The following is an 11,635-nucleotide window of genomic DNA, read 5'->3' as shown; positions in this document are numbered from 1 at the left end:
GCTTATGTAGGAACTGGCTCAGATGTGCATGTAATTGATGCCTGGGCAAATGTATTGAAACATTTGGATCATTTTTAATTTCAACATCAGTTATGTCCTCTTTTAGGAAGTCAGTGTTATGTTCAATAAAGTTTTCATCATTAAACATGTCAAGTTTGTCTTTATTGAAACACTTTAGTGGATTCATTTATTATAAGGAAGCAGTAAAAAACAATATCACAGAATACATCCCCGCTTCAGAATCTGACTGTTTTTGTGGTGGGACATTTACAATGAAACCCATAAATGAGTGACTTGCTGTCTGACTCACTCTTTAACAGGAAGCAGAAGTGTAGTCATGACCGGTATCTATTATCACAGGTATGATGCCAAACTAAAATATTTAGATCTAGATTAAATACTCAATACACATTCACAGGCACGAACTCTCTTTCAGCCTGGAGATGATACATAAACCAACCAGTGTGGCAGAGTCAGTGACCTGATCTGCTGCCGAACGAGAATGTAAGCAATGATTGAGAACATTCAGTCACTATGAAACTGCGGAGGGAGCTTGTCATTTTTTGAATTCTACTAACAAGTCACCACGCAAGCATTTACAGTATGTGTAGTTCTGTGCCTTTTCCAAGATGTGACTTGGCTTCAAATAAAAAGGTAACTGATGCACATAAAAATACACATGGATGGATGAACTTACAACATGTCTAACAGACAATCTTGAGAAGGTCAAAATACTCAAAAATGTTGTAATCTTTCATTTCATCATCCTCCTTCATCATTTAAATGCTGTAAAATAGAAGTTACCAGTAACACTATATAATACGGTACACAAAAAAGGGTAGTTACTGTTTTTAAAAGAGTAACAATTGATTAGTTACCCAAAGGGTAACTAAGCACTCTTTCAAAAACAGTAACTACACTTTTTTTTGTGTACCTTATTGTAAAGTGTTACCAAGTTACCATTTATTTCTTTTCCACACACATTTACTCCTGAAAGACTTACACATTATGCACTGTGTGTTGTCCTGAATTGCATTTTATTTAAGTCATGTTTTATATAAACTAATAAGTGCTGAGACATGCTTGATTCAGTTGCTTGATTAGAATGGCCTGACAGAGATCCTTGCTCCGCAAACAGACTGGTAATGTTTTTTTTGCTATCATCAGTATAAATTTGCCCTTTGTAGGACAGAGTGGCAGTTTTTCTGTTTGTGCATGTGTGTGTGTTTATGCCGTTGTGTATGTGTGCCGTTTTAGGGGGAAATCAGGCCGAGATAAGGTCAGCCTTCTGGATGGGGGAGAAGGGGGAAGGTTAAGTGTTTTCCGCTGATGTGTGCACCAGGGAACGCACATGAAGCGTATATATTCAGAGAGGTGATGCTCAGAGTAAAGGCGCAAGGCTCTTGGTACCAGCACAACACACAACGCACAGCATCTCAACACCAAGGTGAGAACACAGCTGTTTTTCAGTCTTATATGTTGTGTGAAAGATTTTTGTTTACGCTTTTGTTTCTCTTTTCATTTTACTCTCCAGGTCTCAGCACAAAGCATCATGGAAGCTGCCATCTGCACCCTTGTTACCCAGTTCAAGACGCACGCTGGGAAAGATGGATCCTCCAGCACCCTGAGCAAAGACGAATTCCAGAACCTGGTGATCTCTGAGCTGCCCAACTATGTCAAGGTAAACCTCCGAAGTTGCACTGAGCCACTTTGCCTGCTTCTTTCTATCTGGCTTTGCATCCTGATCCCCTACAGATAGATATCAAAGAAACTGTAGTTCTTGACACAACATGTCTGAGGCCTCTTGAGACGTCACTGTATTGTTACTCAGACATAGCAATGTGGGGGAGTTGCTTTGATATATCTCTCCACTGTTATCCTCATCCTTAGTTCTATAGATTACTTCCTCGAAATTGACCACAATGTCAGACCATCAAGGACTTGGGTAGCCCGTATGAAAGAATCCACATCTACATCATCTTGTACAATGTACAATGTATTCACCCTGTAGTCAGACCAGAAAATGACTTTGGTAGAAGTTAAAGTCCCCTTTTAGAGCTTTACTTGAGTAAAAGTCTTAAAGTATCTGATATGTTCTGTACTTAAGTATCAACATTAATGTCATGATATTAAATGCACTTGACTATTAAAATTAAAAGTTAAAAAAAAATTTTAAATATGAATTTTGTTGTGGCTTCCTCATAGAAAAGAATAATATTCAGGGTTTTCACACCTTCTTAAACATCAAATTCAAAGTCTGACATTAACAAAAAAAAAAAAAAAACACAATTTAAATATTTTGTGCATTTTAACATGTAACATTTCTTGCAAGTAACAAACACGCTTAGGGGAAATGTATCAAAGTATTATTTCACATGTCATTTAGGAAATGTAGTGGAGTAAAAGTGAAAGTTTCCAAAGATTAAAATATTGAAATAAAGTGCAGATACGTGAAAATTCTCCCAAGTACAATAACAAAATATTTGTACTTCATTACATTACAACACTGTTTCATACCTTATTGTGATTGTATGCTTTTTATATCCCAGTTTAGTGCCTTGTTTTTATGTTGTGTTGGTGTATGACATGTCATCATGTGCGACATTGTGACAAAGGACATCCTGGGCTGCAGCTAAAGCTGGTTTTCTTACTACCAGTAATCTTTTCAAATGTTTTACAGTGGTGTAAAACAAAGAATAGCAAGCAAATATCATGTTTAATACCATGTATTCAGTAGTTTTACTTGACAAATCACTTAAACAATTAACTGATTATTTAAAAGTTTGTGAAAAATAATGCAGACACTGTGCAAAATATATACATTTTACATTTTACACCATATATTAATGTGTGTTTTATAGTGACAACAGATTATAGTTATCAGTGATCGGGTTTGAGTTCCCTTTCCTACTGTTGGTCCAGCAATATACATAACATAATCAAAAATAAACACAGATTGAACATGTTTTTGTGTAAACATGTTTTTGTGTAGCTGTTAATGAATTTCTACTTGAGTTATATTTTTTACTATGCTCAGCCAATAGATGGCAGGACAGTCTCGCAGAGTAGTTGATGTTGCAGCAAAGGGTGGTCTTGCAATGATCAGGGTCTCCTCTCTGTGATCGCCCACAGAACGCCAGCGATCCCGTGGTCATCGAGCAGCTCATGGGTTCGCTGGATGAAAACAACGACGGGGAGCTGACTTTCAGCGAGTTCTGGCAGCTCATTGGAAAACTGGCGAGCAAACAGGGAGGCTTCACTCAGTAAATCCCATCGCTGTCTTGTCAATTGTGGCTTTGAGCAGATTGTGCAACACCAATCAGCTCAATTCAAGCTGTCCAACTGTAAACTCAAAGGTCTGAAAGTTCTTTTACCACTCCACCAATGCCACATGTGTAACTCTTTAGTTAACCATTTGTTGAATGCAACTTTGAATTAAAGCCTTCATTGTCTTTAACATTCAGCCGCCCACACTCTGTTTCCTGTCATTCATTCACCACATTATATGATGTCCACGCACCCACATTTGAGCAGGAGTGTATTACAGCCTTGATTTAGGGGCCTGTAATCCTATCTGCATTACTGCTGCCACAAATACACCATCCAGAGCATATCTTGTTCCATAGAGCTTCATAATGCCTGTACAACGCTGCCTGTCCAAGCGTTAAGTGTAAAGCATAGCCTCTTCACTGTCTGTCACTGAGGCCTTAGTGGACTCTGTAATGGGGGTATGTGGACCAAATACATCCCATTATGTTTGGGACATTTCAAGCTTTGTAGTTTAATTACATTGTCCTTGTTTAGCTGTAAACTATTGGTGTTGTACTGTCATGTTGTGTTTATTCTAATGTCTAGACAGAGTACTGTGTGCTGGCTTGCTCCCCAGCTGTTTTATAGCCTATAGGCCTGTTTTAATCCCGCAAAAGAGAGGCAATGCGGCTAACTGATGTTATAAGGCAGATTTTTCAACAGATAAGAAAATGTGACCTTTGTATCCAAATTACACATGCCAAGGTGCCAGTGTGGGAGGAGTGGTGACAGGCAAATGAGTCAGCAGCAATAAAGTGAGTGATTAAAAGAGCAGTGGCACTGGTGCACTGGTATGTGTAGGCCGTGTGTATTATCTGTGTAGGGAAGCCTTCTAAATGGGCAGTCAACAGCTTTCCCAGATAATCTGGGTGTAGAATGCTTGTATTTTATGTATCCATAGAAAGAAGCACAAGTAGGGTGATTTAATCTGTGGCGGGAATTTAAAAATGATAATTTAAGGCCCTTTCAACATGGCTTAACTGAATTCTTGCACCACGCATGTCACCCACACTGGCTTTTTTTATTGAAGATTTCTTTAGTCTCAAATTTACCAGTTTTAGCTGTCATTTATAGTTAAAAACAATAATTTTTAGACGAAGTTTGTTACTTTTGTACTTTTTGCAAAACATAAGGGCATTTTGAATGTATGTCCCTGGAGACAGATTCAGATAAACATAAAAGAGAACAAATATACATCCACCCTAGAAAGGATTGTAAATAATATGGATTTAATTATTAAATGCTAATGTAGAATAATATAGAAAGGGACCGAGCATTGTGCAGATGAAGTAATCCCACCCTCCCTGTCTCCTAGTCCCTGCAGTTGAAGCAGCTCCAAGCCACAAGCCTGGCTAGTTGGCGTGAAACTGCAAATCACACATAACGCGAAACAGCTGGCTCAAGAGCCAAAGATAATTCCCATAAAAAACAAGTATACTTTCATTCCCCTTTACTGAGAGTTAGAGCCGCTCTCTTCCACATCCCCACGTCTCCCCCACACTCTTCCAGGTACACGCCCTTTGACTTGTCAGGGGGAAAAGTTTTAAGGAAAGAAAAAAAAAAAAAACTAAATCACGGAAGAGATTCTGCGTCCTACTAGTTTGGCAAGTTATCTAGGCAAAACGCAGCGCAGAAAGGCGGAGAAGAGGGCAGAAACTCTAATTTGCGCAAATTTATACACTTCTCTTTTCCCGCTGACGGTATACGGTGAGTTGAATGCGTCTTTCTGGGTTCTTTGAAGTTTCTCCTGCGTATAAATCTTGTATTTGTTCATGGTTTTTGCCACGTTTCGATAGACTCTTGCAAGAGCCCATGAAACAGACTGCAGGATGGTTTCAATGACTCTAGCTCTCAGAGGTTTTTGGACTCATGTTGTAATTATATATCAGCAGAGTAGCCTTAATGATAATAATTGGCGGATATTTTGCTATTTACGTTAACTTGTTTGGTTTTATTGATTGCCATATGCTCTCTCTCTCTCTTTCTCTCAGAAAAAAATGTTTCATATCAAGTTACCGATAAATTGCAAACGAAAAGTTAAAGTGACAGGGTATCGAGCATATAGGCCCACAGTTTACCTAGTGGGCATCCGGGTCGCACGTATTGCTCAATTTTTGCGTAAAATCAATATTTTGCGCACAATATACTTTTTATAAAGAGGCCCACGGAAGTGACAGCGTGGCTTGCTGGGTGGATTTGTGTTGAGCGGTGTCGTGTATGAAAACTTCTTTCAACACTTAAAAATATCTGGTGTTGATAATGATGATGGTGATGATGATGATGATGAGTCTTGGCAAATGTTGACCTTGTGCAATGTCCAGCGTTCAATTGTCTGTATTTTCAAACCTAACTAAGGAGGAATCTTGGATGAAAGACAGCAGCTGTACGTCTGCTTAACGCTATTTACAGCCACAACCTAACTTGTTCCTCTGTTAATATTTGATGGTAGTATTGTCATTACTGTGCGCACATACTGTATCAGATTCCCCCATTTGGAAACGCAACACTCATTCTCCTTTGGGTTCTGGAGGGAAACGGGAAACCTTTTGGTTGTAGGCCTGTATATTTAATAATGTTTTTTTTTGTTTTGTTTTTTTAACCTTTTAAGACATTTAAGTGGATTATTTACTAGACAAGATGAAGCTCTGAAGGTGGACGGGTGATGCAATTCATTTGTCATTATTAGGGCACATGTTGGTACTCTGTCCAAGCAGGTATACCACCTTAAGAGAGTTCACTAGGTAAATAATGAATGTGAGAAAGGATAGAAATAGCAATCCAAGAATAGAAGAAATGCATTTGCTGGGTAGTTTTTAGACAGGATGCACATAGAGCCGTTAAGGCCCTTGTTTGCTCAGGCTGTGGAGGGTGTGTCACTGGTGCAGGAAGAAGTTTCCTAAAGTTCCTACAGAACACGGGCTGTGTCTCTACTACCACAAAAATTGACAAAAGGGAGATGTAAGTTTAAAAAAATAAAAATACAAGATGTGGTAAATAAACCTTTTGACATCATGTTTATAACATTATCACTATTGCTCAATGACAGCAATAAGGGAAGCTTTACGACATGCAAACTTATTTGTATTGTGCTCATGTGGTAGATTGGGTCAGAGTAAAAAAAAGAAGAAGGGTAGAGCTCAGTACGTCAATGAGTAAAATCTGAAAGGGCTCGAGTGAAATGTTAGCTTTTAATGGCCCTATGCTAGAGTGTCAGAGCTCCGTGTCTCTAATGGTATAATGAGACTAACAGACGCATGCTTAATTTGCCACATATGTTTGTAGTGACCGGTTGTGGAGAAAATGCGTGGCTGCAGGGTGGTTGAGTGTGACATGCACTTAAGTAATTGAAATACTATTTTTTTTGGTCTACAAACGACCGCTCAGCTGACACGAGCAAGGTGGTATCCTGTGGAGACAAGGAGTCTGCAGTGTGTTTTCTCACCAGCACAAACTGATGTTTGCTCTGCAGCATTTGAATAGTAAAGCTGACAGATGACAACCGTGGCCTTGAACATATCCTCCAACTGATTTGGGGCACAGCAGCTCGTAGTTGGCCTGTAAATTCCTGTCTAAGTGAACTCCACAGACAGCAATGAATGGAATTCCTGCAAAGCCGAGACGCTTATACTAGCATGTTTTAAATTTTTAGCAATGTCTGTTCGATCACCTACGCATCTGTAGACAATTATGATTGAGTCTTTAAATCTAAAGTGGTGCGAAGTCTACGTGGACTTTTTAACATTTATGCAGGAATTTGCAGCTGGTGTGTAAAAAAACAAACAAAAAAAAAAGCCTTGAAATCTTTATCGAGCCTTGTGGTCAAATGCGTTTGTACGTATTTGTGTGAAGGCTCGACAAGAAGAAAGGGCAGCAAAGTGAAAACAAGGATGAGACAGTGGTAGTCAAAGGAAGAGAGAGTGCAGCTGGTGAGAGAGAATGAAAGAACGAAAGAAAGAGATAGCGAGCAGAGCAGACAGGGACTAGGTAATCCCTTATGTAATCTGAAGCCTATCCCTCGCTAGCTTCAGTAGATCAGATGACCTATCAAAGATCAGAACTTCCATTGTGCATCAGAGCTTGTCTCTCAATCAGACTCCCTCTTACCCTCTCCACTTATCTCACGTCACTGCCTCTCCCTTATTGCGGCTTGAGACTCAACACCTGAAACAAAAGGCTTCTCAAGTGCACAAGAAAATCCTCTGTTTCATTTTCCACCACAGGGCCTATCACTTGAATGTGTTTTGAATCAGACCATCCTGGATCTTCCTCCCTTACACTATCTATCTATCTATCTATCTATCTATAATGACCTCTTCCTTTTCACAGAGAGAGAGGAATCATGGAGTCTGCTATTCAGACCATGGTGAAGGTCTTCCTGAAGTCGTCCAAGGGAAAGGAGAATCTAGGAAAGAGTCAATTCCAGAGCCTTGTCAAGAGCCAGCTCTCCAACATCCTTTCGGTCAGGAAATCTTCATTGAAACTCTTGCATTATGTAACCACCTAACAGAACAGAAGATAGTAGTCTTGCATTTGAACTGGCTAGTTTAAACTTGTTCAAATTCTTATTATGAGTATGAGTTCTTAGTAGGTGAATTAGGAAAAGTGATCTGATATGATTGAATGACATTCATCAGCATTACAATGCTGATAGAGCCACTGGTAGAGTGTAATTTGCTAATCGTGTATGGAGATTTTGCCAATGGAGGTCCAGGTAGAGTTACTAATCATCACGCTTGATAGTCTAATGGTTGTGTGTGCCTACTATGCAGGACACAGACAGCAAGGAGGCGGTCAACAACATGGGCCAGGGACTGGATGCCAATCAGGATGGCAAGGTTGGTTTTGAGGAGTACTTGAAGCTGGTTGGCTACCTGGCGGTCTCGCTTAGCGAACAGCGCAACCTCGCCAAAGAGGAGCCTGCCCAAAATGCTGTGTCCGGACAAGTGGCATTAAGTTCCCCTGGCAAAGAAGAGGAGAAACCAGAGGCAAACGTAGAGGCACATGATGAAGCAAAGCCTGAAGCGAATAAAGAGGCAAAGGTAGAAGTAGTTGCTGAAGTAAATGTAGAAGAAAATGCAGATGGAAATGTCAAAGTAACGATAAAGTCCGAGGTAGCAAAGCCGGAGGAGAAGCCAGCGGCAGCATTAGAGAAGGCTCCAGTGGAAGTGGTCGTAAAAGAAGAGGAGGAGAAAACAGAAAAGGTGGAGGAAGCTGTAGAGAACCTGGCTGCAGCTGTGGAGGCAGAAGTGAAGATAACGGAGGCCACCTCATAGGGGACAATCCATTCCTTCACAAAACAAATCCCACTACATGCTTACATTCAACACAAAACATTAATGCCAAAATAAGCCAAACAACCACTAAAAATGTATTGTCAAATTACACACAACACTAAAATACAAGATATAAGTAAAAGTTCAAACACTACAAACCCAGCTCTGAAGAAACCCTATTCCTCAAATATGATAAATAACACATGGCAGTAAAATCATTGCTTTGTACTACTAGTTACCACTATGTTCATATGTACAGCATGTTGTGCATCCCACTATATAGCACATTTACCTCATTATGATAATATATTATGATAGCATGTAGACATACAAAATAATATGCATGTCATTTCCCAGTGAAAAGTTTACTGCAAAATATGATTTACCCTCAGCAGCACACTGACACACATGGCCAAAGTGTGACTGCGGCCAAGATGTTAAGTTTAAATAACCTCCTCTCCCCACATTTATTTTTATCTGGGTCTTTTCTTCAACAACTCTACACTACACATGCACATTAATCCATCAAAGTATGTATTTCTTGCTTAGCACTAATGGCTTAAAGAAATAATTTAAATAGTTGGATGAGACAATCGTCCCCACTCTTGTGTTCCACTCTTCTCAGCTAATTCTCAGTAAAAAAAGTGAATCATTTCCCAGAATCAAATACTATTCCTATAATGGTTCCATGAAAATCGTTTTTTACATTCTCATCTTTTAACTCATAATGCTATGTAGCTAACTTGGCATGACAATAAACACATTGTTTTGCTGAAGATTTGCATTGCTTCACCCCATTTTATTGCGTACTCAATGCGCCATCATACCTTCATCTCTCTCTCTTTCTAGTCTACTTCATGGGCTCTCAGTCTCTTTCTTTAATTTTTGTAATTCCCAAAGAGGTTCACTCCACGTGGATCCTACAGTATATTCTCTTCACTCATAGTTGGCCATGGGTTAGGAACTGGAAGATCAAAAGGTAAAGAAGCCCATAACAGGTGTCACTTTAACAGGTGTCGCTTGGTGGCGGGTTTTATCGCTACGATACAATACGTGCATTTCTATCCATTGTATGTCTTTAAATGGCATTTTAAAGGTTATTGATCCATAAGTGTGATGGATGGTACATTATTTGGAGGGACCCCTGGTAGCACTGGATGGAGTGGAAGAAATGTAGCTCTTGTTCAGGCTTGTGTGTTTGTTTGTCAGTCACACCCTCATAGAGTTTAAAGACCCTGTTTGACCTGCAACTGGATCCTTGAGTCACAGGCCTTGGGAAACCTCTGGATTAGGCATTTGATGGGTAACACACCCTGGGGCACAAACAATTGCACGGAAGTAATCCCAGGCTCCAGTAATCCTGCCCGTCACACAATGTGCTAAAGTCAGAGGGATTGTTGTTAAAGGTGCTATTTTAAGCAAAAGATAAAGAAAGCTGAGCCATTAATATGTGGTGTGAACCTTTACAAAAGGCTAATACATAAGATGTTAACGCAGAAACTAATTTGCTTGTATTTACATTGTATTGCAATTATTGTGGCCAATTATTTAAGCTTGACAAGGCCGTTTTTAACCTAACTCTTTCTTGTTTAGACCACTATTGACATCACTTGAAAATGTACTTCTTTGTCACATTATATGCAATTTGTTAATTACAATTTAACGATTTATAAATTGTCTCATCATCAATAATGCAGCGATGAAAAAAAGGCTTGTGTTGCAGTTCCTCTATGTTATATACCTGGCCAGCCACATAGTTCTTAAGGCACACACGTTGGGCACACTATCAAAGGTGCACCTTGTGCACTGAAAAAGCACCTGGCACTTCAAACAGCTCAGCAGCAAAATGGGCGGGACAAATAAACCTAAGTCATGTGGTCACCCCGCCTCACTGCGACACTCCCATTGTAAATACGCTCTTATTTACACTCACTCTGCTCAGCCATTATATTCGTAGTACACTGTTCCCTGCATGCTCTATTGCTCACAAACCTATTGGACATGTTGGGCTATTTAGGCTATATTATTATTTCTTTTATTAAAACCTATATTCTTTTCATATCAAAACATTTTCTTATCATGGTACTTCCTGTGAATGATGGAAACATATCACTCTCTTGCACCATCTACAGCCAGCTTTCTGTTCAAAATGTACTGTGATGTACTGTTGCTATTCCCCATAAGCCTTGTTTCATGCATCGTTGTTTTCATTCTTTGCTCTGAACCAATAATCATGAGCTAAATATAGTAAAATGAAACTGGATGAAGCAGAATTCATTTTGCTGGCATGTCTTAAAATGTCTTGCAGCAGCAAGAGATTCCCGGATTTAGAGTGAATTAAACATTGCAAAATTATTCTATTGCCGTTAATGCTTTGGAACAGCAGATTGACGGACTGTGAGAGCTAAGTTTTCATAGGAGGTTGAACTGTCTGCTCTGGCAGTTTTGTTAATTTCCCTTAGTGTGAACCTCTCCCAACCCTAACTCCATGTAGATTTAAAACATCCTGGAATGAAACACAGCAGATTTGCAGGGAGGGAGTGTTTGCAGCCAGATTGTCACTGACACACAATGAGTCTCATTTATTCACGGTAGATGAAGATAAAAGCCTGTGTTAGGAATGCTCCGAAAGGATATACTGTGTGCACATACGAGTTTTTGGATGTGCTTGGGGTAAAATGTTTGTAATTATGGGACAATTCCCAGGATATTGTGCAGGCTTTCATCATTGTGCGTTGATGTGCTATGTTTATTTCCTGCCAAGTACTAGAGGGTGTGTTTGTGTTAAGCAGTTGGAGTCATTTCAGTCCACTATGTCCAGTACACTCCACTATGCTTGTACTTCAACTTCATATGCAATACTGCAACATTTTTGCTAATTCTATGTAACGTGTGTAATTGCTTACATTGAATAAAACTGTGACAATAACACATATTTGTGTGTGCGTGTTTGTGTGTGTGTGTGTGGGAGTGTGTGTGCATGCACGTGCGTGTTTGTGTATGTTTGGGTGTGTGTGATGGAGAGCACCTGCAAAGAGAGAGAGGGAGAGTGG

General features: G+C 39.6%; 2 protein-coding genes across 2 annotated transcripts; both read left to right on the top strand.

The window, feature by feature from the left end:
- The first annotated feature begins 1,341 nt into the window (after nucleotides 1-1,341).
- Nucleotides 1,342-3,473, top strand: s100a11 (S100 calcium binding protein A11). Its single transcript, XM_034892992.1, has 3 exons — nucleotides 1,342-1,447; nucleotides 1,534-1,681; nucleotides 3,133-3,473. The coding sequence occupies exons 2-3, from the start codon at nucleotides 1,553-1,555 to the stop codon at nucleotides 3,265-3,267; spliced, it is 264 nt and encodes an 87-aa protein (XP_034748883.1). The 5' UTR covers nucleotides 1,342-1,447; nucleotides 1,534-1,552; the 3' UTR covers nucleotides 3,268-3,473.
- A 1,281-nt stretch (nucleotides 3,474-4,754) lies between these two features.
- On the top strand, nucleotides 4,755-9,358 carry s100u (S100 calcium binding protein U). The gene is made up of 3 exons (XM_034892987.1): nucleotides 4,755-5,016; nucleotides 7,636-7,768; nucleotides 8,079-9,358. Exons 2-3 carry the CDS (start codon nucleotides 7,649-7,651, stop codon nucleotides 8,580-8,582), a joined length of 624 nt encoding a protein of 207 aa, XP_034748878.1. The 5' UTR covers nucleotides 4,755-5,016; nucleotides 7,636-7,648; the 3' UTR covers nucleotides 8,583-9,358.
- Nucleotides 9,359-11,635: the final 2,277 nt, after the last annotated feature.

This window comes from Etheostoma cragini, chromosome 14, assembly GCF_013103735.1.
Source record: "Etheostoma cragini isolate CJK2018 chromosome 14, CSU_Ecrag_1.0, whole genome shotgun sequence".
Lineage (NCBI taxonomy): Eukaryota > Metazoa > Chordata > Actinopteri > Perciformes > Percidae > Etheostoma > Etheostoma cragini.
This window is presented reverse-complemented; position numbering and strand designations above follow the sequence as displayed.

Excerpts from the sequence above, each read along its gene's own strand:
- s100a11 (XM_034892992.1), top strand. The coding sequence starts at position 1,553 with ATGGAAGCTGCCATCTGCACCCTTGTTACCCAGTTCAAGACGCACGCT. Across the intron at positions 1,682-3,132 it reads AGCTGCCCAACTATGTCAAG|AACGCCAGCGATCCCGTGGT; the intron begins GTAAACCTCCGA and ends GATCGCCCACAG.
- s100u (XM_034892987.1), top strand. The coding sequence starts at position 7,649 with ATGGAGTCTGCTATTCAGACCATGGTGAAGGTCTTCCTGAAGTCGTCC. Across the intron at positions 7,769-8,078 it reads AGCTCTCCAACATCCTTTCG|GACACAGACAGCAAGGAGGC; the intron begins GTCAGGAAATCT and ends CCTACTATGCAG.